Here is a 27,086-nt window from a genome sequence, read left to right on the forward strand (position 1 = left end):
ACTTGCCAATGTCTCAGTCGTGTCTCAGGACCGTGGTGGTCCTCTGTTGAGAGGGCAGTGGGATGAGGGATGATGGAATCAAAGCAGGTGATTCCTCAAGAGGTCAGGTTGTGAAGTGGGGAAGCCATCAGACAGTAGTAGCCTGGTAACCTCAGGAGAATGCAGGATCTCGGCAGGATTTCTAGGTTTGGTTTTGCTTTTGAGATGGGAAAGACCTGACTGGTTCAAAAGTCAGTGTGGGGAACCTCTAGTGGTGAGAGAGAGGTTGAGTATATGTGGGAGAGAAGGGGTAATGGATAATATAAGAAGTCTGTGAACGGGGCATGTCTGGGAGAGGGGGATCCAAAATAGAGATGTGGGGGGCCTGGCTGCCTTCACGTGTGAGGGGAGGAAAGAAGATAAGCGCTGTGGGTGTGGCTTAGGTAGGGAGAGAGGGAAACGGGAGTCAGCAGGCGCCAGCAGCTCCAAAGTCGAGATGTTCCGTATTTATTTTCTGTTATGTACTCCATTTATGGGTAGAGATGACTGTGAGAAATGGAGCAGGGCTTCCAGATTAAGATGTCCACTATAATGCTCTCTTTTCACATAACCTACTTACCTGGGTGGAGTTCAGAGTCTGTGGCAGAATAATACAACCTTATTAAATTTCAACCTTCTGCTTCTAAGTTTTTTTTTTTTTTTTAATCCTGAGCAGGTTTATTTTGATATTATTTGCAAGGTGCTATATGTGTGTGTGTGCGCGCGTGCGTATGTATGGGTGTTTGTGAAAAATCACATCTTCTAAATTTATACAGAGCTTGCATTTTGTGAATTTTCGGTGGTTTCCTATAGCACAGTGATATTTGAGGGTGGGGAAAGTGGTCACATCCATTCTTGTTTCTTCACCTTGGTGAAAAAAATCATATTTTAGTTCAAAGCTGTTCAAGTAAGTCCTTGCTCTGCCTTCCCACCCTGTCTTCAGTGATATTATTTGGAGTCAGCAATCAATGGATTCCACCCCTCTGAGACTTGCTTAACCTACAGCTGCTGATACAACACAGGCAAGAGCACGTTACTTTATCTGAATTGTCCATCGCTACCTTAATGAGTGAAATGGTTAAGGAGAGGAGGGGGCGAGCCTTAAGGAACGTGTGTACCGTTTGAGCTGAATATTTCAGTGTATATAGGGGAGGGAGGGCGAGAGAGAAATCCACTTACATCACTAGAACTGCATTGACTGTGAGCCTTGCAGGTTAAGAGACAGACTCCAGTGTCTTGCTTTCTGCAGGAAGCAGCAATGCCGCCTGTTTCCTAAGAGGAATTTTTTATTTAGAAAAGGAAGCTTTCTCTCTACCCAGGAAATGGCTTTCCTTGTGCGTTGCTATGCCAACTGCCTGCAGCCATGGTCCTCCAAAGTAAGCACAATAATGTAATTATATTGGTGTATTGCATTCAGACTCCTGCTTCTCGAGACTGTGTGTGTGTGTGTGCATGTGCCGTGTTTCTGTTAGTGACTCTCTTGCTGGCAGTCCTGGTTGTGTTGAGTGTGAGGGACAGACATCATTAGATCAAATGTCCATCAGTGTCATGCCGCTCAGATTAATTGTGCAAACTTGGTTAGTGGAGTGGGACAGAGATCACTGGTCACTGCTCCGTCAGCATCACTGGCAGCCAGGGAGGAGGTCCCGATTCACACGCTCTGCCCTGGTTCTTTCTTTCTTCCTCTTTCTTCTTTTTTCCATGGTCGGAGGGGTCCGTACGTGTGATTGCAAATGAGACAAGAGTATTAACAATGCTTGGCTGAATGCTGGAGACTGGTTCCTCCACCACCCTAATATCATTCTGTAGGAAGCTTTTTGGAGGAGAGTCTGTGTGCAGTCAGCCATTTTAGCTTTTTTTTTTTTTTTTTTTTTCCTCCTTTTCTTTTGCCTCTTGTTCTTCAGTCTCAGAAATGATCTTGCTCTCGGGGAAGACTGAAAGCTGGATAAGGTTTCCTGGGTCTCGCCATAGCTTGAGATGGTTAGAGTTTCTGTGTTATAAAAATGGAGACCAGCAGGGTCGGGCAGATCCCTTTTCTGGTCCGCAAGTGTGAGGGTTTTCAGCTCACCGGTAGTGAGACTTGAGGCTGCAGCTGACTCTCCTCCTCCTCCTTCTTTTTTTTCTTCTTGCTTTCTGTTTTTTCTTTTAATTCATTGCTGTCAAGGGTGACTTGCCGTCCATGAGAGACTGTTACATGATGTGTAAATTCAGCCCAGCATATGTTTCTTCATTATGAAACCACTAGCAATCCCAGCTAACCATGGAGTTATGGGCCAGCAGGAGAAACATTCAGTAAGTACCTCAAATGCTGCTTGTGCTTCCATCGCACGTCATAGAGAACGGCTTTAAAATGGGGATGATCACTGCTTCTCTTTGAGGGGGGGCAGGGTTTTTAGAGGGTATGACATTCTGCTTGGAGGAGGGAGGGTAAGTTACAGCTGGTTTGTTCTTCCAATTTTATTGTGATTAAAAAAATTTTTTTTAAAGCCAAGACCAGTAGTCCACTTAAAGCAAGATCACGAACATTGGTAGATATTGGACGGCTGCTTTTTATAATCAGAAATTAAAGCTTGATAATTCAGCCTTAACTTAATACTTGAATAGTTTCTTAAAAATATTTGCATAGTTGAATTTCATGAGAGATCACTAAAAGGTTATTGGGAACAGGCGTCTGTAGTACGGAATTCACATGTAGGCTTGGGGGAGGGAGGAGAGCTTTGGCTATTGATTTGGTAATAAAACGATCAGTGAGACTCATCTGACTTCTTAATGTGTATTAACAGGTGATGAGAACACAGGGTTCTTTTTAATGCCATGAGTGTTGCTTCTTTATAATTGATCCCATGAGTCAGCCGTGCATTTGTCATGCTGAAATCCCACAGGCAGCTACTGCTGTTTGCGAGAAACACTTTTCTCTGGTTAATCCCAAGTCCCAGCCTCCTGCTCCAGGAATGCAAGTTCTCACTTTGCTGCCTTCGTATCACCATGTTGGAAGTTTGCTGCCATCACAGTGATTCATATGTGTGTAAATATGTATATTTAACTGTCCCGAATGAAAATGCATATATTTAGGCAGCTTATATAGTCATTAGTCTAAATATTTTTAAAACATCTATTCTTATATCCTGGCATTTGGTGAGTATTCTACTAGGGTATAGGAATTATCTTTTATGTATACTAAAATGGTTGAGATGTTAAACTTCAAAAATGGAGATAAATCACTGAGGCTTTGAAAATGTATAGACAGAAGGCTACGAATTAGAATATTTAGATGCCTGGATTTGTTTGTCTAATTTGGTTTTGTTCACCATCATGAACAACATTATTAACTAAATCTGAGAGGCTTTCTGGGATCCTGCGAGTGCAGTCCCAGGGTGGGAGCCACGGATGTTCCTGGGCTGTGGCCGTGTTGGAGGCGTGTTTTGATGCAGGGCTCGGAGCCCAGCCCCGTCATAATGAGATCCTTGTGGTACCTCGTTAATTAAATCTCTTCGGATCAGATCCAAAAAAAGACCAGCCTTATACTTAATTTCACTAATAAGAAATGTTGTTATAGAGAAGTTCCACTCTGGTTAGATTTTATTAACAGGGCCTCTGACGTGAAGCTGCTTTGCACTCGGGAGTTTTCCAGGGACCAGTAAGCACATTCCTTAAACAGCACTTGAGGAACCTTAGAAGCAAAGTTCAAATCACCGGCTCCTTGTTTACCTTTTTCATGGGTTCTTTCTCAGAATGGAGAGACGGGGTTACTGAAACTAATAATAATATAATACTTTTTTATTTTATTTTATTTTGTCTGTGCTGGGTCTTCACTGAGGTGTGTGGTCTTCTGTAGCAGAGGCGCTCGGGCTCTCTATTTGGCATGTGGGCTTAGTTGCTGCACAGCATATGGCATCTTAGTTCCCTGACCAGGGATTGAACCCACCTTCCCTGCAATGGAAGGCAGATTCTTTACCACTGAACCATCAGGGAAGTCCCAATAATAATATGATTTTAATTAGCAGAGAAAATTGTTAAACTATTTACTGGTGGGAAAGGAAAAAGTTATGACTACATTTGTGAACATGGTATTACCTGTTCAACCACTCAAACAGTGCATAGAGGCCTGTTCCCAAAAGCATATTTATTTCCTAACAAGTGCTTTATGTTTTACTAAATTCCAGGGTAATGCTTTGATAAAAGTAGCCCTAGCCATAAGATTTCTGTGAGTCAAGTGCTGTCTAGAAAACATGTCAGGGGTGTCTCCCATGACACTTCTGTGACAGATTGAAGTCTTGGAGTTCTTTGTCCAGAGCAGCCTCTGGGGCGTGGTTGTCAGGGTCTTGCTACCTGGTCCTCGTTGATGAGGCCTTTGGTTATCTAGGCTCTGCTGGTTAATGAGCAGACTTTTAAGATTTGAATGTTTGCAGAAGTTGAAACAGGAGAATCTTTTAAGATTTTAATTTTGTGCAGGAGTTGAACAGGGGAATAACTTTCCGGCTCTCACATAGTAGGTGACTCAGTAAATAGCGGTTGAGCAAACGTGAGTGGGACGCCCCTCTTTGCCCTGTGAGGTTTTATGAGGTTTCACGAGGATAATGTCAGAGCTAATTTTAAGTGAGTAAAACTTAGTAATGTCAAAAGTAACTTCCATTTTTTGCCTCTTCAAAAAGTTTGTGGCTGTTAAGTGGCTTTGTTTCTTTGACTTAGATGGGAGTGAGATGCTGAAAGGCAACACCATTACACTGGGGGCTTTTTTGCTGCAGCTGTGGCTGAGCCCAAGGAGTAAACTCAGTTTCTGTACCTTGTAAGAATCTTTAGGATCTTAGGGGCTTTTTATTCTTGCCCCGTCACACTCTGTGTGTCATCTCAGCTGCTGGCACTTAACAGGCGCACATTAAACATTGTCGAATTTCTCACGTGCATGAGTTTGGAACTAAACCCTTTACACTAGTGTATTCATATATGTTGTCACCTCTCCTCACTGGTCCTCTCCACCTGGCCAGGCGTGAATACTGAGGTGAACACCTGGGCGTCACCAAGACCTCGCCTACATCTGGGTTCTCTTCTCACCACCTCATGTTCACTCTCCAGGGGAGCCTTGTGATCTGAGGAATTTTGACAATAAGAGATTATTAACATTTTAAAATGTGTGATAAAACTGCATTTCCAATAGACTACTATGGGACACTAGGGGTACAGACTGTTAATAGATGTTATCTGAGAAAAGCTTCACAGGCTTAGTAAGTTGGGGGAGACCTAGGGGTGACATGTGAGGGGTTGTTACTATGTTTATGAGCTGTTCTGCCTTCCACCCTCCTTTTCACCCACTTTGGATGAACTAGCGGGAAGAGGGTTCCTTAAGTGTGCTTTTGAAAGTTGTGCCCTATAGAGTGACTTAGAAACTTTGTACATTTTTTTAAATGAGTCAGTTAAAATAAGTCAACTTGATACTACTGAACTGATCATCTGTTTTCCAGTTGCACTTCTTGGTAGAATTATTGATATGTGTAGTGCTCTGTTGGAGAAGGTGATGGCACCCCACTCCAGTACTCTTGCCTGGAAAATCCCATGGATGGAGGAGCCTGGTGGGCTGCAGTCCATAGGGTCGCAAAGAGTCGGACATGACTTCACTTTCACTTTTCACTTTCATGCGTTGGAGAAGGAAATGGCAACCCATTCCAGTGTTCTTGCCTGGAGAATCCCAGGGACGGGGGAGCCTGGTGGGCTGCCGTCTCTGGGGTCGCACAGAGTCGGACACTGACTGAAGCGACTTAGCAGCAGCAGCAGTGCTCTGTACTTACAATAAGTGAGACTTCAGTTGTGATTAAATGATACTTTTAAAAAAGTGGCTGATATAAGAAAATGCCTACTTAAATGCAGGGAATAAACAGTGATAGCTATCATTTGTTGAGCACTTGTATGACAGGCGCAGTACCACATGCCCTGACTTTATTTTTATAACAACCCTCTAAAGAAAGATTTATTATCATCCTTTTAGATATGCTGAAAATGAGCATTAGAAAGATTAAAAAAATACTTTTCCTCAGGACTAGTAAATGGTGGAGCATCACTGGAGCCCTGGTGTGTCTGATTTCATAGCCCTGCTTTACCCACCACTCTGCCTTGCTTCTCTTTCTATGGCCAAGTTTAATCTAAATCAGTTGTGTGGACTGTGTAGTTATCAGAGCTGAGGTGAACTATTGGAATACACAACTTTAAAAAAAGGCTTGCTTTACTCCTGCTACTCTTGTTTCTCCTGGTATGTGTGATCAGGAAAAGTTCATATATTATGATCAAAATTATCTTACAAACTTTTAAAAACATAGTTTTGTAAAACTATTTGATAGATAATAATACTTCTGTCAACCTGTCACAGAAGGACAAACACTCTATGATTCCACTTATAGGAGGAGGTCTCTAGACCAGTCAGATTCATAGAGACAAGAAGTAGAATGGTGATGTTACAGGTTGGAGGAGGGGGAAGTGGAGACTGTCTTGTGGGTATGGAATTTCACTTTGGGAAAATGAGAGAGTTCTAGAGGTGGATGGTGGTGACAGTTGCCCAGCATTGTGAGTGTGCTTAGTGCCTCAGAACTGTACACTTACAGGTGGTTAAAATGGCTAATTTTATGCTTTCTATATTTCACCATAATAAAAGAAAATTAAAATGTTAAAAAAAAAATAGTGCCTTGGTGTCTTTTGATGTTGTCTTGAGGCTGGAGTTGGGATGATCAGGAACAGTTATCATTTGGCCCGATTCCTTTTCCTCCTGCTCTTCTGTGTTTGGTCCTGTTACAGTTTTAATTGCTGTTTAACTCTTTCAGCATAAACTTGATGCCTCAACTTCTGCTTCCTTTGTAACTTCTGACGGCCTGCCCCTGGCTACCTGTGCTCCACGGGCAGCTCTGACCAGGCTGTTCCACAGTCCCATTTCTGCTCACGACCATCTCTCTGAAGTCCACACTGGCCATGACTCATCTGTAGCCACAAGTCATCATTTTATGAGCCTAAGTTCCCACTGGTCACCAAGGCCCTCTGTAATCTACCTTCTAACTAAGGAGCACATTTTTTCCCCCACCTGTGCTTTTTTCATTTAGGACAAGATGCTCTGATTACAGACACTAAGGGCTCATTTTCTTTTCTTGCTTCTCAGCCTGCAGTGCTGTGTGCTTGACTTTCATTTGCTCCTTGCTTCTATTCATCTCTGCTTCCTCTGAATGATTTAGTGGCACTTAATATGTAATTCTTAATTTTATTAATTTTTGTAATTGGTTTGGTCTTTACAGTTAGATGAGACATTGTATCTCGGAGTGAATTATCCACCTTCCTGGTACCAGGTGTGAAGGATACAGTTGGAATGAAAAACAGTTTATCAGCTGTTGAGAGTACAGAATAGAGAGGCTTTTCTAGGATGGAAGAGTCACAAGTGAGGCTTCCAAGGATATGAGGAATTAGAAGGTTATGAGAAAAACAATGAGATCATCACTGTTGGAATGGATTATGTCAGGGAGAATAGGGCAATACAGGTGGCAGAGGAAGGTGTTAACCTGACAAATTAATGGCCATAATATGAAGGTCCAGCAAAGGAGTTAACCAACCACCTCTTTTCCGACTCCCAACTGTCTAACTAGAAAGAGCTAAGAAAACTTAATTTTTAAAAAATTGCTTTTATCCTACCATGACAGTCTGACCTTGTCTATAAACACTGGGTAGAGTGTCTTTTTAATAATTTTACTAATACATTTTCCTTAGCAGTGTGGAAGATAGTGCTGAGATTAATCATAGCTGTTAGACTGTGCCTCTTTTGGGTTAAGATTCCCCCTCTTCTTTATCTGATCTTCATTTTGTCTATTATGACAGATGTATTTCCTGAGAAAATAAACTTATCTCTTGGGGGAGGTTTTCCGCTGTGCTAGCTCACAGAGGCCTGAGAGGAAGCATATACTCTTGTTTTATTCAAGGACAGGTCATCTTGTCTTGGATTTGGGCCAAGAAAGCCTGGCAACAAATAATAGATTTTTTACCCTGTTAGAAGTAAAGAAATATATTGTAGGGACTTGCCAGTGCATTGTATACACTGCTTACGTGCGTAAGATTGAAGAAAGCTCTGTCCCATTGTAGGACGTATTAAAGAAAAATCCTTACTTTTGGTCAAAAGAAGAAGCATACTTTCCACCTTTGCTTTTAAATATTGTTTAGTAATGACCCATGTAAATACAGACTACATAAAAGTAAAACCAATTAAGATTAGTAGGAAAGAGAATTCTCAAAATGCATATTTTTAGAATATCAATTACTTCTTTAATCATGGTAAAATAAAAACTATAGTTTTAATTTCTCATTTAAAATATCATATTTTATATGTTTGAAATGTTGATATTTAAGCCAAAGTAAATACTCTGTAAATTTGGTCATATAGATATAATTGGAGAAGGAAATGGCAACCCACTCCAGTATTCTTGGCTACAGAATCCTGTGGACAGAGGAGCCTGGTGGGCTGCTGTCTGTGAGGTCGCACAGAGTCGGGCACGACTGAAGCAACTTAGCATGCATTGGAGAAGGAAATGGCAACCCACTCCAGTGTTCTTGCCTGGAGAATCCCAGGGACAGAGGAGCCTGGTGGGCTGCTGTCTGTGGGGTCGCACAGAGTCGGATACGACTGAAGCGACTTGGCAGCAGCAGCAGCAGATATAATTATCCCTGAACTATGACCTGAAATTTCTTCAGTCCTTGATTTTAGGCCTGATCATACTCTTAAATATTTTATTCAGGTAATCTGTTTAAGAATCCTTCTAAGAGTGATGACTCAAGTTTTCTTTTTCCTGTGCTTAATAGTCATTTAAAAATTATTTTTATTTAATTTAAATCCTTGATGAAGTACATTTTAGTGCTTACTTTATGTTGTTGTTTAGTCACTAAGTCGTTTCCGACTCTTGTGACCTCACACACTGTAGCCCACCAGGCTTCTCTGTCCATGGAATTTTCCCTGGCAAGAATGCTGGAGTGGGTTATCATTTCCTTCTCCAGGGGATCTTCCCAACTCAAGGATTGAACCCATGTCCCCTGCAGGTGGGTTCTTTACCTCTGAGCCACCAGGGAAGCCCTTACTTTATGTACCTAGTGAAAAAAGTAACTTGTGTATGTAGCAGTCTTTTCAAAACTTTTCCTACTAAAAGCAAATGACCACTTTATCATTATCTATGTATTTTATTTGTATTATGATTTAGTTATGAACTTAAAAAAATAAGATTTTAAAAACAAAGGAGAATGAGTGTCTGGATGAGAGAAATACCTATGAGAGAAAGTAGGGTGCAAGCGTGTATGTGTGTGTGTGATTTAAATGAAAGTTAGTCAGTGTCCTCCAGGTCTCTGTTAATTTCTCTGTTCTGAGATCTTTACTTTCTATGACCTCCTTATTTTTCTTCACCATTAAGAAATGGTCTTTATTTTTGGAGACCTGACACATGCTTATGATTGTTTCCATGTACAGTATTAAAATGCCAGGACTATTAGTACTACCTTAGGTGTTACACAGAACAAGTTAAATAAAAGTGTCTATTTTGGGGAACATAGATAGGAAGCTTGTTCAGAAACACACAAGACCATAAACGCACATTTACACACTAAAGCACGTAGAGAAATGATGTAAGAGAGCTCCCCTCATAAAGTATCCTGTCCTTCTGCAGACCGTGGCACACACTGGCCTCTCAGACCCGTGGTCCCTGGCCCTCCCTTTCCTGCTGATCTGGAAACACCCTGGCCACAGAGGACTGGCCAGTTGTCAGCCTCTGCCATTTCTGCTTGTTGACCAAACCTCTGGAATGGGTCTTTTAAAAAAATTCTTTATTTACTTTTGGCTGTATCGAGTTTTCGTTGCTGCGCACAATCCTCTTTCTAGTTGTGGCATGTGGGGGTCTTAGTTCCCTGACCGGGGATCAAACCCGTGTCCCCTGCATTGGAAGGTGGACTCTTTTTTTTAAATTTTTTATTTTGTATTGGGTTATAACTGATTAACCATGTTGTAGCAATTTGAGGTAAACATTGAAGGGACTCAGCCATATGTATACATGTGTCTGTTCTCTCCCACACTCCCCTCCCATCCAGGCTGCCACATAACATTAAGCAGAGTTCTCTGTGCTCTACAGTAGATCCTTGCTGGTTATCCATTTTAAATATAGCAATGTGTACATGTCCATCCCAAACTCCCTAACTATCCCTTCTCCTTATCCTGGAAGGCAGGTTCTTAACCACTGGACCACCAGGAAAGTCCCTAGCGTGGATCTTTTATGTTAATTATTCTGTGTTCTCTCTCTCTCATCTCTGTATCTATCTATCTATACTGTATAGAGAGTGTACATGAAATATAAGGACGTGCGTTTGTATATGCTCAGTTACGCAGTTGTGTCTGACTCTGTGTGACCTCATATACGATAGCCCACCAGCCTCCTCTGTCCATGGGATTTTTCAGGCAAGAATTCTGGAGTGAGTTACCATTTCCTCCTCTAAGGCATCTTCCCGATCTAGGGATCGAACTAGTGTTTCCTGTGTCTCCTATATTTCAGGCAGATCCTTAACCACTGAGCCATTGGGAAGCCATATATAACAATGGATTTTATTTATTTGTACAGTTTGTGATATGTCATATTTGCACAGTTTATCCGCCTACCTCCAGTGTTTCTTCTATACTTTAAGTCATTGTGCAAATATCCCCACATGCTACACATCTCACTTTGTATCAATATACCATACCCTCTTCATCACCTATACTACATATTCATTATAAAGGCTGTTCTCAGAGCCATTGTGGGCGTGGACTCACTTTACAATATTTGATCAATAAAGTGCCAATCTGAAAAACACTTTTGAACTACTGAGGTACATATTCTTAGTGAACTATGGAGAAGTACATTATTGGTTTATAATATTGACTTGGTTTGATTGTAAAATAAAGCATACCCCCATATGTTATTTCATGCATGTGTGTGTTTGTGTAAATATGATTTATCAAAAATTTATTTCTAATTTACATATATAGAAAAAGCTTAGAATTCTGTAAGTTTATTGGCAGAGGCTAATTTTCAGGGGATGGCAGAGGATGAGATGGTTAGATAGCATCACTGACTTAATGACATGAATTTGAGCAAATTCTAGTAGATAGAAGAGGACAGGGAAGCCTGGCATGCTGCAGTCCATGGGGTCTAAAGAGTTGGGCATGACTTAGCAACTGTAACAATAACAGTTTTCAGGGATATCTGAAAATGTGTGTGATCTTCTGTGATAATCATTTTATTTTCTTTTAGCTCTATTTTGAAGTGAAGTTTGCTCAGTCATGTCTGACTCTTCGCGATCCCGTGGACTTTACAGTCCATGGAATTCTCCAGGCCAGAATACTAGAGTGGGTAGCCTTTCCCTTCTCCAGGGGATCCTCCCAACCCAGGGATTCAACCCAGGGATCGAACCCAGGTCTCCCACATTGCAGGGGTTTTCCTCATAGCTCAGTTGGTAAAGAATCGGCCTGCAATGCTGGAGACCCTGGTTCAATTCTTGGGTCGGGAGAAAGGATAGGCTACCCATTCCAGTATTCTTGGGCTTCGCTTGAGGCTCAGCTGGGAAAGCTCTATTTTAGAGATCTGAAAAAATAGAGATTAAGATGGGAGCCCCTTATTATGGGTTATCTCCAATAGGTCAACATTTCACTAATTTTAAGTTCCAGTGTACACCATCATGCCTTTGATAATAAGAGACAGTGAAATATGGCTATAGAAAAGGTATATAATTATAATCTTTTGATTGTCTCTCTTCTCTAAGAAACAAAAAGAATGGGTTCAACCTAACAATTTTACTCTTTTAAGTATTTTTAATAAGTGAAGTCACTCTTTTTTCATTTTTCTCAGTAATTAAGAAAACTTTGGAGTTAAGTGGGAGTGTTATGCCATGTAGTATTTCTGAGTTTTCTGGAACTGAGACGTTCACAGTACCTTTAATAGTGAAAAAGATTGCCTAGGGATGTCAGTAAGAATTCAGAAGGATTCTACAGTTACTGGGCTACAGTGGCTGGGTTAGTAGGTCAGGGTGAAAGGTTTGTAGAAATTGAGGGATGGGTACACTTTACATGTCAGGTTTCCAGTAATTGAGAATGTCAGGGATTAAATTAATTTTTTCTTTATGGCTAATTAGACTTAATTGTTTTCTTTATTTTCTTCATTTTTAAATGGCAATTTAAAAATATGAATTTTTTATAATACCTTTATACTAACATATAAGGCCTCCTATCTCTTATTGAGCACTTCCCTGGTGGCTCAGACAGTAAAGAAGCTGCCTGCTCTGTGGAAAACCTGGGTTCGATCTCTGGGTGGGGAAGATCCTTTGGAAAAGTGGGTGGCAGTATTCTTTCCTGAAGAATTCCATGGACAGAGGAGCCTGGCAAGCTACCGTCCGTGGGGTTGCAAAGAGTCAGACACGACTGAGCAACTAACACACACACATACACGTTTCTTATCGAAAACTTCCATTTGTGGAAATAATCAAATATCAAAATCATACTACTTTATTTATTTATTTTGATCATGCCATGCAGCATAAGGAATCTTAGTTACCCAATCAGGGATCAAACCCACACTTCCTGCCATTGAAGTGCAGGATTGTAATCACTGGATTGCCAGGGAAGTCCCCAGATCATATCCCAGATTAGCTTTAGGGATAACATTTACCCAAAAGTGAAAATGAAAGTCTCTCAGTTGTGTCTGACTCTTTGCAACCCCATGGACTCTAGCATGCCAGGTTCCTCTGTCCATGGGGATTCTCTAGGTAAGAGTACTGAAGTGGGTTGCCATTCCCTTCTCCAGTGGATCTTCCCAACCCAAGGATTGAACCCAGGTCTCCCACATTGCAGAGGGATTCTTTACCAGCTGAGCCAACAGGGAAGCAACATTTACCCAAATATAGAGATAATTTTAAACCATTTTATTTACAAGAGGTACCCTTCGAATAGGTACAGTAAATTTTACTGCTTGTTTTGTCTTGTGTTATGGCTGTTTAGATGGTAGTTTGGTCTATGGTTTGTCTGGTATTTGTTTTGTTCATAATTTATAATTAAAAAATACATAGCTATACATATGCTTATTAAAGAGAAATAGAAAACAGACAAAGACAGGAAAGGATCACCATTTTACTACCCAGATAAAATCATTGGTAACATTTTGATACATATCTTAGTATTGTAGAATTATACCATAGCATAAAATCTGGCAATAATATTTGTTCTATATTTCCCCCATATATATATATGTAGAAGATATATATATACACACACACACACACATATCAGATCAGACCAGTCGCTCAGTCGTGTCCAACTCTTTGTGACCCCATGAATTGCAGCACGCCAGGCCTCCCTGTCCATCACCAACTCCCAGAGTTCACTGAGACTCATGTCCATCGAGTCAGTGATGCCATCCAGCCATCTCATCCTCAGTCGTCCCCTTCTCCTCCTGCCCCCAATCCCTCCCAGCATCAGGGTCTTTTTCCATTGAATCAACTCTTTGCATGAGGTGGCCAAAGTACTGGAGTTTCAGCTTTAGCATCATTCCTTCCAAAGAAATCCCAGGGCTGATCTCCTTCAGAATGGACTGGTTGGATCTCCTTGCAGTCCAAGGGACTCTCAAGAGTCTTCTCCAACACCACAGTTCAAAAGCATCAATTCTTCGGTGCTCAGCCTTCTTCACAGTCCAACTCTCACATCCATACATGACCACAGGGAAAACCATAGCCTTTACTAGACGAACTTTTGTTGGCAAAGTAATGTCTCTGCTTTTGAATATGCTATCTAGGTTGGTCATAACTTTCCTTCTAAGGAGGAAGCGTCTTTTAATTTCATGGCTGCAGCCACCATCTGTAGTGATTTTGGAGCCCAGAAAAATAAAGTCTGACACTGTTTCCACTGTTTCCCCATCTATTTCCCATTTGAGACACATTTTAACTATTATGAAACTTCTGTCATAATCTGCCTTGTCTGTTTTATAATTTTAAAGTTTGCCATATAATATATATTAATATGTAACATGGCATGTGTGTTGTAGATAATGTAGCATATGAAATATATAGAAATTAAACATTGAGGGAAACGTTATTTGCTTAAGAACTTCTTTAATTAGTGTTAGAATTCCATTCCAGTATGGGAAAAAAAGAATCCAGCGTGATCTTTTAGTAAAGTTTGCTGTAGTCATACTGTTGTGCTTTTCTTGAAGCTTGTGCAAAATTTTAAGATACAAAAGTGTCAAAAGAAAAAGTGAACTTTTAAATAGCTAAAGAAAATATAAACATCTGTGACAATGCTTCTTTCCTCTTCCCATTCCACCATAGAGTGTGTCTTTTATCACTGAAATTCTGTGTTCCTTTGAGTTGGGCATGTTTCTAGACTTCCTCTCCTGTTTTATTTTGCCTCTCTCCTTCCCCCAAAATTAACACCCTGATTTATAACTAAGATTTAAAGAATGTCTTTGGTGAACAAACATCACAAAAGTTGATAGTAGTGCTATAATGAAAAGGTTATTCTGCTTTAGAAAAAGAGCTGTAGATAAACTATGCTGCTGCTAAGTCACTTAAGTCGTGTCCGACTCTATGCGACCCCATAGATGACAGCCCACCAGGCTCTGCCGTCCCTGGGATTCTCCAGGCAAGAACACTGGAGTGGGTTGCCATTTCCTTCTCCAATGAATGAAAGTGGAAAGTGAAAGTGAAGTCACTCAGTCGTGTCTGACTCTTAGCCATGCCATGGACAGCAGCCTTCCAGGCTCCTCCGTCCATGGGATTTTCCAGGCAAGAGGTACTGGAGTGGGTTGCCATTGCCTTCTCCATAGATAAACTATATGCCTCCAAATTTTTTCTCAAAACAAGAGAACAGAAGAGGAGAATATAGATTGTAGTTCTCATTATAATAAAAGCGTCTTCAGTATTAGTGGAATAAAATGTCAAAATAAATTGAGCACTCATTAAATTAGTAGCTGGTAAGAAGTCTGTGTTGATACGAAAGTATGTGGATTAAAAGAAATGCATCCTTATGTAAGAACACCCTTGACTAGTGCAGCAGCATTCTCAAATCATTGTGAAACATGAACTGTAATGGGAATAAAAATCAAAAGTTACTCACATTATTCTTGTGCTTTGTTTATCTAAGTTTAATTGTGTTTGGTTTGAAATTATATGTTCTACTTAACTGTCTTTTGAAAAGAGAAGATTAATAATGAAGCAATGTATTTTGAATGTTTTCTTGTGGTTTTATCTGGGTTTCTATAAAAATAATTTTAAAATATGGTTTGGAAATCATGCATCTGGTTGGAGTAGCATATATTTAAATGCTGGGTGGGTGAGCAGTTGGGACAGAAAATACATAGGAGAGCCCTGGCAGGACTGTCACATGTGATTCAACTAGACAAAGAAGGAAATAAGACTTTAACTGTGCCACAAACAGGGGTAGGAAACAAGATAAAAGGAAACCGGTGGTGGAAGGGGAAGCTTTTTGCAAGACAAACAGAGTAGCTCAAGCATTGAAGTTTAAGTGTTCATATTCGAGCAAGGAAGAGTGAGTGGACTGGCGTGACTGGTGTGGAGGGGTACCTGGGGGACGTGGGTGGATGCGGGAGGCCTCTGAATGTCAGGTCAGAGAGCTTTGGCCTGATGCTGTCAGCTTACGTGATAATTAAAAAGCCGTTCACTGTAGAATCTAAGGAAATAGAAGTGTGATGCGGGATTCCAGTGTCCGTGATTTTGGTTTCTGAAGTCCGGGCTTTGTGTTTAGGTCTTCCTTCAGGGTAGCTGGTAGGCACACTGTCTCTGTGGATCTGCACCTAGCTGACCAATCTTAAGACATTGTGGCTTGGTTCACCTGATGGTCAGTGACCCAGTATTTTCTTCTCAGACTTTTCTGATGTGAGGTGGATCCCGGTTTCAAAGATGTTAAAATAAGAAAGAAGCTGTGCATCTTATTTATTGATTTATTTATTTTTGGTGTATAGAAACTAATTTTATTTTTTGAAAAAATTTTATTGGATGTTAGTTTCTACCATGGGCTTCCCAGGTGGCGCTAGTGGTAAAAAACCCACCTGCCAATGCAGGAGACATAAGAGATACGGGTTTGATCCCTGGGTTGGGAAGATCCCCTGGAGGAGGGTATGGTGACCCAGTCCGGTATTCTTGTCTGGAGAATCCCATGGACAGAGGAGCCTGGCGGGCTATAGTCCCTGAGGTCACAAAGAGTTGGACATGACTGAAGCTCTTAGAAGCAGGAGCAGTTTCTGCCAAACAGCAAAGTGAGCCAGCTCTGTGTAGTGTGTATATGTGTGTGTGTATATATATATAGAGAGAGAGGAGATTTTATACATATAATCTCTATTTTTTGGATTTCCTCCCCATTCAAGTCACCACAGAGCACTGAGTAGAGTTTCCTGTGCTATACAGTAGGTTGTCACTAGTTGTCTATTTTATACATAGTATCAGTGGTGTATATATGATTGGGATTGACATAAAAGCTATGCATCTTAGAATCTGTGAAATGTACTCTTAGCCCCATTAGTATAACGATGTGCTTAATGTAGCGGTATTTGTGTATTACAATAATAGTAGTGAGCAGTAAGTTGTGGAGCTAAATGTACAACACTTGTTTTAGGGAAATGTGTCCTGTGTTTGATCCTGGATATTTGTGAGCAGTTCTTAGCCCCTGTCTTAGGCTTACTCGTAGACGAGTAGCAGGAAAGAGACCTGCTGACACTTCCTCTAAGTCTCATGGATGGGAGGCAGGGAATGTGCCAGGCAGCTGGAGCCTGCCAGGTGGGTGAGGGTGGATGTGGGAATTAAGGGTGTTTCAGGCAGACAGATTTTGGAGATTTCAAGTAGTGCATCAGGGTTGTCCTGATAGGAGAGTGAGAAGCCCAAGGTGAAACATGGTTGGAGATGCCTGCTCCCACATTGGTTTCAATACCATACTCTCATCATTTGTAAGATGCTGTTATTCCTACCTTGGAGGAACTTGAATCCTGAAATACATTGAAATAACTATCCAGGGATCCACTGGAGCTTCCAGAACTTAGCAGGGGATGGGGGAGGGAAATCTCCCAGAGAACGTGATGGTATTCCTTGTAACCACTTATAACCGATGTAGAAGATGAAAACTGTAGTCTGACCAGTTGTAAACTTTGCAAAGAAAGTTATGTGAAGAGAAAGGTTAGTAAAAACTGTAGCCTTGTGCTCAGAGCAAGGCTCCAGAGGCCAGGAACCTGGATCTATTGAGATGGCCAAAAAGTTCGTTCAGTTAGGGAATCCATTCAATAAAGTTCTTGGTGAAAAATGTGTGTGTGTGTTTTTTTTTTTTTTTTTTTTTTAATGTTTTACTTAAAACAATGAAATTTTGGCCAACCCAGTATATTCTGGCTTCACTACAAGTTGTATGAACCTGGCTAAGTTCTTCAGCTTTTCTACTACATGAAATCTTCATTTGTAAACTGGAGATAAAGGGTGATGTGAAGATTAGAGGTAAACTCTATAAAATGTTTAGAGGAAAGCATGGCCCATAAGCACAATTCTTACGTTTTTTTAAAGGTACTGTTTATCCAGGAAGTGGGCTTCCTTGGTGGCTCAGATGGTCAAGAATCCGCCTGCATTGCAGGAGACCTGAGTTCTATCCCTGGATTGGGAGGATCCTCTGGGAAAAAAAAATGGCAACCCACTCCAGTATTCTTCCCTGGAGAATCCCCATGGACAGAGGAGCCTGGCGGGCTACAGTCCATGGGGGTCACAGAGAGTCAGACACGACTGAGCAACTAAGCATAGTACAGCATCCAGGAAGTAAGGAGAATTGAGTCTGTTGTGCAGGTGAATCAGAGACTGTGTTAGTTTTTCCGTTTGCTTAGATGACCTGTCCGTAAGATGGTTTGCTTTATTTTCGCTACAGTTCCATACTCAGAAAGCTACCTTCTGTTTATCAATTCAATATTAGAGTTTAAAAAAAAAAAAAAGCAATAATGTCAGTAGCTAAAGTTGAAGGCTTCCTATGTTCTTAGGCAGTGTTCTAAATACTTTTCATATATTATCATTTAATCCTCACAACAATGTAATCCTCTTTGTATATGTAAAGAAATGAAGGCATAGAGAGCTAAAGTGACTTTCCCAAAGTTGCGCAGCTGATGCATGGTGGAGCCAGTGGCAGTCTTTTCTTGTATGTGCAGACGCACGCGCTCACACATGTGCGCACATGCAGATCTAGTTTTGGAAATTCCGTGAAATACCTAAATTTGCTCCTGTTATGTTATTGCAAGGTTGGACCAGTGCTTTGTTTTCTCTGTGCCCTGCAGATTATAGTCCTCATCAGAAAGTTTGAGATTAGGTTATTCCTTCCCCTACATTGAGTCGATTTCCTTTAGTGTAAATTTCAAAAGGATTGCATATGCGTGATGTAGTAAGTACCATTCTTACCATAAAATCTAGAGTACTTTGATCTTGAAGGAAAGGAATGTATTTTATCCTCCTTCAAGGTTGACTAGAATCACAAGGATACAATTTTGTATTGAAGAAATACTCTAATTCTTTACATGGAAGTTTTCTTAATGCAGCTTTTTACAGGAAGGTTACCATGCTTATCTGAGATTTCCCATCTGTATGGTTCTCCAGAGGTCTCTTAAATTACTCTGTTTTTAAAGTTGAAAATAGAAAAGAATCTGTTTTTTGACTTACTGTTTGGATGATATGATTGCTGTCTTGTTTCCAGTTAGGTAAGTAATTTATAAGGAGCTCATTTTAGCATATGGCCAGATGAAAGAGTTTTCTTATCCAGACGATTTAGCAGCATTGTCTTAGCCATCTTAAAATACAGATAAGTGAATAATAATTAGGTCCATCTTTATTACAATTTTGACATTTTCTTTAGGCTCCATCACTGTTAACACATACTCTTGGGATTGTGGAATATAATTATAACTTGTAGAAAGCTGTACTTTCAACTGAACATCACAAAATGATCTAAAATCCAATGATAGTCTTGTGTTAAGAACAGTCTTGTGTGTGTGTATATATATATATTTATATTATATATATAATATATATATTTAATTTTACTTATAAGTGGTATCGTATGATATTTATCTTTGATTTACTTGTTTGGGACTGACATGTATACAATGTCTTAAAACGGACGACCAACAAGGACCTACTGTATGGCACAGGGAACAGTGCTCAATATTCTATAATAACCTAAATGGGAAAACAGTCTGAAAAAGAATGCATATATGTGCATGTGTAACTGAGTCACTTTGCTGTACACCTGAGACTAACACAATGTTGTACATCAACCATACTCCAATATAAAATAAAAATTAAAGAATTCTTGTCTTAGCTATGCTCCTGGGCCTGGGTTCAGTGTAATCCTCAGTAAAGAGGAGGGTGTGTGTGGCCTCGTCCTTGGCCAGACTACAGAACATCCTTCAAGGCATAGGTATGAAGTACTGGTGCAGTTAGCCGTGGGTGTATTCATTACTATATATTATTTCTTCTCTCTCCTTTCTTTGCTCCTTCAAGTATTATCCAAAGATGTTGTGGGAAAAAAGATACTGCCTTTAATTGCTTTATAATAAAATTAATGAGAGGCTTTGCAGCATTAGCCCGAGTCACAGCAAAAGGCATGCACAGTGAAGTGCCATGCGCTTCAAAACTCACTTATAACCACTGCCCCAGTGCCTGGCATTGTCAAGCGTGCTGATAAGGGCATTTAGAGCAAAATCGGCTTCGTTTCAGCTGTGAGCCTTTCTCCATAGTGATAGAAAGGAAGGAACTATTCCGGCGAGGGTTTTTGTTTAGTAGAACAATAACATACATACCGAGAACTTGCTTTGAGCCCTTATTTCTGAGGTTGGCTAGCTGTGCAACTATTAGGCAAGTCATGAAATTTCTGTTTTCTCAATTCACAACAGAGATCATGCTTACAATACCTGGTTTTCCCCCACAACATTATTTGAAGATTATGGATGATTATGGTAATACGTTATTTTACTTAGTGCTTTACATAATAGTATTTTCTTCAGTCATCAAAGTGAGATTAGGGGTGAAGTGAGATTCTCTGAGTCTTACAGGTGATAAACTTGAGGTTTAAATAAGAACAATATAAAAAGAGTTAATTCTTTCAGAATCTTTTTGCAAACTGTAAAGCCTATGTGAGTGTCAGTTATCAATGTTAGATGATAGCAGTCCAGGGTCATTCCTGTGTGGGTTGGAGTCCTGCCTTTTCTTTGTGGCTGTGAGGCATTAAGCAGGTGAATTAAGTGTTCGGAACCATTTTTCCTAGTCTGTAAAGCTCTCTTCGTGGTGCTCACTTCGTAGACTGCTTGGGAGGGTTCCATGTCTGGCACAGGGTCTGGCTCATGGTGGCATCCATGAACTGGACTCTCCCTTTTACAGCCAGAAAATTTCCCTTCTTTCGTTTTTAAACAGAATGTTGACAGCGATTCAGATATGTATTTTCCCTTATCTAATTTTAAGTTCATGGAATATGATTCTCTCTGTTGGACATCACAGAGCTGTGATGATTTGCTTTCAGGTTCATCATTAACTACTTTTTGCAGATTGGTACTGGTTTTCAAAATAGCTCATAATAGATTTTAGTTGCTAAGAAAAATTCCTATTTCATTTTTCACAAGTACTTTAAAAAATTTCCCCACTTATTAAGTGATTTTGTGCAAGCAGAGCTGCTTAGTAAGACCTGTCTTTGTAGTCATTTCGTGTGTGTGTGTGTGTTTGCAAGGAGGTATTTTTAGATAGTTTAGCTGAACAGCAATCTGACGTCTTTAGAGGAGACATCAGTTCATTATGTGGATACAAATTCTATGCTTTCAGCTTTTATACACCAAGTCTTAATTTAAATCTGTTCTTCTTGCCGTTTCTAACGAAAGAGACTCTATCATGGTATGTATTCTGTTTCTTCCTAAGGCTGGCCTTTCTAGTTAACCTTTGCTTAGAGAAATGATCAAGGTAGAAATGGCTTTATTTGCTCACAACTTAATATAGATTATGGGAGCAGGGGATTTTGGGTCATATTTAAATATGCCGTTATATATTATGCTACACAGTATTTCTCTATTGCATTGTGGTTCAGGGGATTTAAAATAGTCATTATGGACTCATAAATGCTGCTTTCTTAGAAGAAGAACATTTTAAAGGCCAGGATGTGGGAGTTCTATACCTTTTAACTGTACATATTGCTTTATCTGTTCAAAAAAATGCCTTTTGCTTGGTGAAAGATAATTTCATGCTGAGCATGTAAGAGAACGTGGTTATTTGCTTTCGTGTTGCTCTAAACACAGTGTTATATATTAAGTTGTGATGATATGTTTTCTCTCTTTTTTTTTCCTTTTTCATACCTTTTAAAATTCTGGGAAAAGAAGCTCTTGCAGCTTAAGCAAATTATGTTAGTTGTTTGTGGCGCTTGTTCTCACAAAAAGATGCCTTTGGTTAATGACAAGCATAGAACTTATGTATTTGTTTTTCTGATTTTACTATTGTTAATTTGGGAAAGCTATTCATAAGTTCAAAAGGTTTTTAAAATTAATGTTCAGAAATATTCTTTATTCATTCTCCAAAATTTAAAATTTATATCTAATTCATGCTAAAATATCAAAGTTTGAGTGAAAACTTTTGTTATTCATTCAAATGTGTTATCTGTGTGGGGTAAAGCTTCCAGAATTTGAGGCACTGATTTATCATTTTTAACTCAGTTATTTGATAATGTATGAGCCAACTGGGATTTTAGTGATATTTTAGTTTTTGCAATGGGGTTCTTTATATTTTGCCTGACTTTATAGACATAAAGTATTACCATAGAGAGATGAGTTACTTAACCTAAAGAAAGACATGATCTTGGAGAGTCAGGAAATAATGGACATAGATCTTAAGATGCAGAGCTTTCATTCTTAGGAAAAAGCAGTAAGCAATATCCACATATCTGGAGGGGTCAGACAGGACATTTTTATAATATGAAAAACAGGAAATCCTAAAGCTTTGACATTTTTAAAAAATGCATTCTTGTTCTTAAAAATTAGTGGCGTTATGTAACCATTTAAGAATTTAGCTGAAGCCTGATATTAAGTGACTCAGATTCCTAGCTTCTTAATGATGCTTCTTTACAGTGAAATTCAAGCAGTTACCAGATTCTTGAGCCATGAGTTCATTCTCCCTCCCCCCAAAATTTGCATGCCATCAAAAACAGACTGCTGCCAGAAGAGGTGTGAGTGCTGAAATTCTTATATGCTAAGTGTAACATACTCCATATCAGGCTGTTTCTCAGTAAAATCATTGATATTTTCTTTTAAGAGAAGTGACCATCTTCAGGCTAAAGTTTCTTTACTGGAAAGTGGCATAAAAGCTCCTGACTCTGGCTCTATTGGTCTCTCTTCTTACTTCCTGTAGCACCTCCAGGAGACTAACCGTTGCTCTTTCAGGACTGTTTCCCCCAAATCAACCAAGAAAAGCCCCTGCCTTCTTCTGACATAGGCAAAATAAGATGTTGAAGTTAACTTTACATTAAAATAATTGAATTCCCATGTTACTTCCGCTTTTTGCTAGTATGTATCTAACATGTTTGAGGCTTCCCTGATGGCTCAGTGGTAAAGAATCTGCCTGCTAATGCAGGAGACACTGGTTTGATCCCTGGGTCAGGAAGAGCCCCTGGAGGAGGAAATGGCAATACACTCCAGTATTCTTACCTGGGAAATCCCATGGACAGGGGAGCCTGGCAGGCTACAGTCCATGGTTGCAAAGAGTCAGACACAACTGAGTGACTGAACAACAACAACATCTAACGTTTACATTAATGACTTAGCTCAAAAGGGACAGAAAATTTGAGACCTTCTGCCTCTTATTCCTCCATCTGTTTGTTGACTTCCAGAATCATTACCTCATCACAGTAGAACAGTGTATCCTCTTCCTCATTGTCATAATCGTCTGGATCATCATTTATTATTATTATTTGTGTGTATATTAACCTGGAAACACTTAACGAGCAGGTGAAAACTTTTGCACAGATCCCCCCTGATACACACATACAACCAGACATCCACTGGTTGATTATAATAAAATTCAAGACCATATATTTCATTGCCCAAGAGATGTGATGTGGATGGTGTCACCTTGAATTTGATACAACCAAAATAAAACTTCTGAGTGTTTTCTCAGTCACCAACCCAAGAAACAAACCCAGCTAACCAAGCAGGCTGCAAAGGCTTACAGTTGTACAGTTTTCCTCCCCTCCCATTATTGACATTACCATTTACTGAGAGATTAAAGTCCCAAACCCATGAGTTACCTTTGGTCTTTTGGGTTACTCCAGACTCCATGCTCTTCTGCAAGTCTTGTTTTATCCACCCTCCTGGCCTTGGTTCCTTCTCCAGTGTCATCACCCTGGTCCAGGCCACCAGCATCTTTTTCCTTGGACGGTTCCCACTGACTCCTGCATTTCCCTGATTTCTGTGCTCGCCCTGTTCCATGCCATTCTTCACAGAGCAACCACCTTATCTTAAAAAAGATGAATCAGACCATGTCCTTTCTTTTAAAACTCTCTAGTAGTTGGAATGAAATCTGTACTCCCTGCAGAGCTGGGGCACGAACTGGTCTCATCTTAGTTTCCTCTCTTATCTACTCCCCCAGCTCCTTGACCTTCCTTTTGTTCATTGAACAGACCAAACCATGGAGTCTTTCCACTAGTTATTCTTTTTTGCCCAAGTTCAGTCTCTTGGGACCTTCTGGTTCCTAGACTCTATGATCCCAGGTGCAGGAGGGTCTCCTGCCAGGCGAGTCTGGGATAGCCATGCAGACATTTCACACAGGGTGAACATGATCTGTCAGGCATGTTCACCCTGTGTGAACATGTTCAGGCATGTTCATATGATTGTGTTGTTCTTGCTGTTATGGTTTGACTGCTCATTTATTATGTGCCTGTTGAAATGTAAAGCTTCACAAGAGTAGGGACTTCAACTGTGAGATACAGCACTTTATCTAGAGTGTCCAAGATATGTTTACCATGAAAAAGCCCTTTAATAAGTATTTATTGTATATAACCAATGAAGTAATAAAAAGTACAACAATGCAGATATAGGCAGACATCATTGTTTCACCTTTAGAAGATTCTTTCCCCCTTGGTTAGATGAACTTAAGTGAAACGAAATAAGCTCTAAAGGCTGAAGGCAGTAAGGACCCAGCAGACATCAACCCTTGAATGTTTTCTAATGCATTAGCAATCCTTATAATCAATTAGGACTAACACTGTTACCTATAAGAATTTTTTTATAATAAGTCATGCAATTCTTTAATATTATATAAAATGTGGAAATTTTATAATTAATTAAAATTAATAAAATATGGAAATAAATAGTCAGCAGCAAAAATTTTCTGGTATAAGCTGTTTAGGAATTTTGGACAACATGAAGCTGTAGAGCTCCAGTCTATTTGGAAAGAATATTAATGTGGTTCATATGAAGATCAATCTCCGAAGGTCTTAATTCAGTGCCAGAAACAGGTTAACATACTTGCTTGTGTTTTTATGTGGTGGGAACGCGACTATCTAAAATGATGAAAGTTACCTGCATTTCTAAGAGTATTTGTCTTCATATACATAAATCATGAAATTGAGGTTAAAACTAATTCTACCTTAATTTTGGTCTATACAACATAATAGCTCATAATGGGAGCTTTATATCGCCCTGTCCTGATGCAACTTCTATGGGCCATATCAGCAGTGCCCATTGTTTTATAATCCCTAATAATCTTCATTCTGAATCTAAGGGGAAGAGTCTTTTAGCTTAAGCATCCCCAAGAGGGCTTTCTTGTGCCTCAGAATTTGAAAGCACCCTGAAATTTGTTCTTTTTAAAATTCTCTGTACTTTGTTATGTGTGCATGCTATAACATTCTTAGATGTATTTATTCTGTGATTAAATCTTCAGATTACTATAAATGATACCTAAACTCTAAAGAGTCAAGTCTAATTATCTTAATATGACCTTAAGAAAAGTAAGGGAAAATAAAAAGTAAACTTTTATTTGTCTGCAATTTTGTTGGACTGAAGTATTTAAAAGAGTACGGTAGAAAAAGACAAAATCCTAAACCTTTCAAAATGGAAAATTAATTTTAAACTTAAAAGTGTGTTCCTTCCTATGTTGATATTGTCTTTGCATAAATGAATAAATAGAAATAAACTTTTTTCAAAGAAAAGTTTCTTTTCCCTTTTACTATTTTTTTTCAGAATACTTGTTTAAAAACATTAATGCTACAATTTACATTGTAGAAAAATTGGAAAATATTCAAATTAATTTTATTATATGAAAGTAAGATCTGGATTCTAGTATCAAGCGTGCCACGGCTAGTTCCTTTTCTTGACATCAGTTCCCACAACTTGAAATGAGAAGATTATGCTAAATAAATCCCTAAAAACCCTTCCAGGTCTGTAATGGTTCTTTTATACAAAAAGTTGCATTTGCATAATGCTTTATATTACTAGAGTTCATTCACATTGGTCCTACATTCTCAGAACTGCTTTGTGGGGTGGGCAGGACAAACCTTGTTATATCTCCTCCACATGGGTGAGGAAGTTGAGCTGTAAGGAATTAAAATGATTTCTTGAGTCACATAAACCACTTGGAAGCAGCCATGTCCTGTTTCTACAATTTCATGTTATAATTTATGACCTCCTAATGCTAATTGCTGGTTAGGAGCTTGGTCAAAATAATTACTCATTTTGTGAGGATATTTAATAAATTACCACTCTGTAGTTAGGAACTTGAGTATTTTTATAATCTGACCCCTTGTTCCTGGAAAACTTGGCCAGGCACCCGCATCTCTTACAGGAGGCTACAACTAATTACAAAAGCGGTGTAGCCATCAGTGACACATAGGTGATCACCTCGATAGCAGTTTACGTAATTGGAATTTTATCTTTTGTGAAAGTCAGCCAATTGGTTCCAGAAGCACCTGTAAGCATTAGGTTAGGTTTTGAAAGTCCGTCGTTAAGTTTGTTTGCTGTGGTCCTAAAGGCAGACCCCACTCCATCCTGACAGTCCTCCCATTCTCCCTCTCTACCACCCCAACAGAATGGTTTATCTTTTTAAAAAATTTGTTTTATTGAAGTATAGTTGATTTACACCCTTGGGTTCATTTCTGCTTTACGGCAAAGTGAGTTATTCATATACATCTTCTTTTCCACTGTGGTTTGTCACAGGATATTGAATGTAGTTCTGCATCCCATACAGTAGGGCCTTGGTTATCCGTTCTGCATCTAACAGTTTGCATCTGCTAATCCCAAACTCCCAATCCATCTCTCTCCCAACTCCCTCCCAGTTGGCAGTCACAGGTCTCTTCTCTCTGTCTGTGAGTCTGTTTCATATATAAATTCATTTGTGTCATATTTTAGATTCTACATATAAGTGATATCATATGGTATTGTCTTTCTTTGTCTGAGTTATTTCACTTAGTATGATCATCTCTAGGTCCATCTATGTTGCTTTAAATGGCATTATTGCATTCTTTTTATGGCTGAGTAGTCCATTGGTATTCCATTGTATATGTGTACACATGTTCTTTATGCATTCACCGAGACACAATGATGTAGAAAACCTTACTGGATCCTGTTTGTTGCCTGTTTAAAACCCCAGTGACTTCCCATTGCCCTTACAATAAGCCTCCTGTGTAGTAGGACTGATTCCTACTACTCCGAACCTCTTTACACCTCTCTGCCCTTCACCTTCTCATGCCCTTGAACATGGTTGTTTCTTGAGCATCCCCAAGTTCTTCCTACCTCGGGGCCTCTGCCCTCCGTGTTCCTTCCATCTGTCAAGCTCACCCCTGGTTTCCTGTCTGGCTGGATCCTTTGTGTGTATTCACCTCTTGTCTCAAATGTCACTTTCTCAGAGCAGCCTCCCCAGGTGCCCCATCTAGAATAGTCTCCCCAGTCCTAGGTATCACGGTCCATCGCATCACCTGCCCTTTAGTGTTCTCTTTATAGAACCGATGATATCTATAATTCTTTTATTTGTTTATTATACTTAACCCTTCTTCACCTTCC

At 39.7% G+C, this 27,086-nt stretch overlaps 1 protein-coding gene across 21 annotated transcripts in view; it reads left to right on the forward strand.

Moving 5' to 3' along the window:
- The window catches only part of RAPGEF2 (Rap guanine nucleotide exchange factor 2), a 273,080-nt gene that overhangs the window by 173,844 nt on the left and 72,150 nt on the right, over positions 1-27,086 (forward strand). For 2 of the 21 annotated variants that reach the window (XM_045163152.1, XM_045163153.1), the window contains exon 1: positions 423-2,310. The exons of 15 other annotated variants lie outside the window; for them this stretch is intronic. In XM_045163152.1, coding sequence (XP_045019087.1) covers positions 2,251-2,310 — 60 coding nt within the window. In that variant the 5' untranslated portion in view covers positions 423-2,250. Of the gene's footprint in view, positions 1-416; positions 2,311-19,305; positions 20,944-27,086 lie in introns of those variants that run through there. 4 more of the 21 variants (XM_045163149.1, XM_045163150.1, XM_045163148.1 and 1 more) reach the window with 4 other exon arrangements.

This window comes from Bubalus bubalis, chromosome 17 (assembly GCF_019923935.1).
Source record: "Bubalus bubalis isolate 160015118507 breed Murrah chromosome 17, NDDB_SH_1, whole genome shotgun sequence".
Classification (NCBI taxonomy): domain Eukaryota; kingdom Metazoa; phylum Chordata; class Mammalia; order Artiodactyla; family Bovidae; genus Bubalus; species Bubalus bubalis.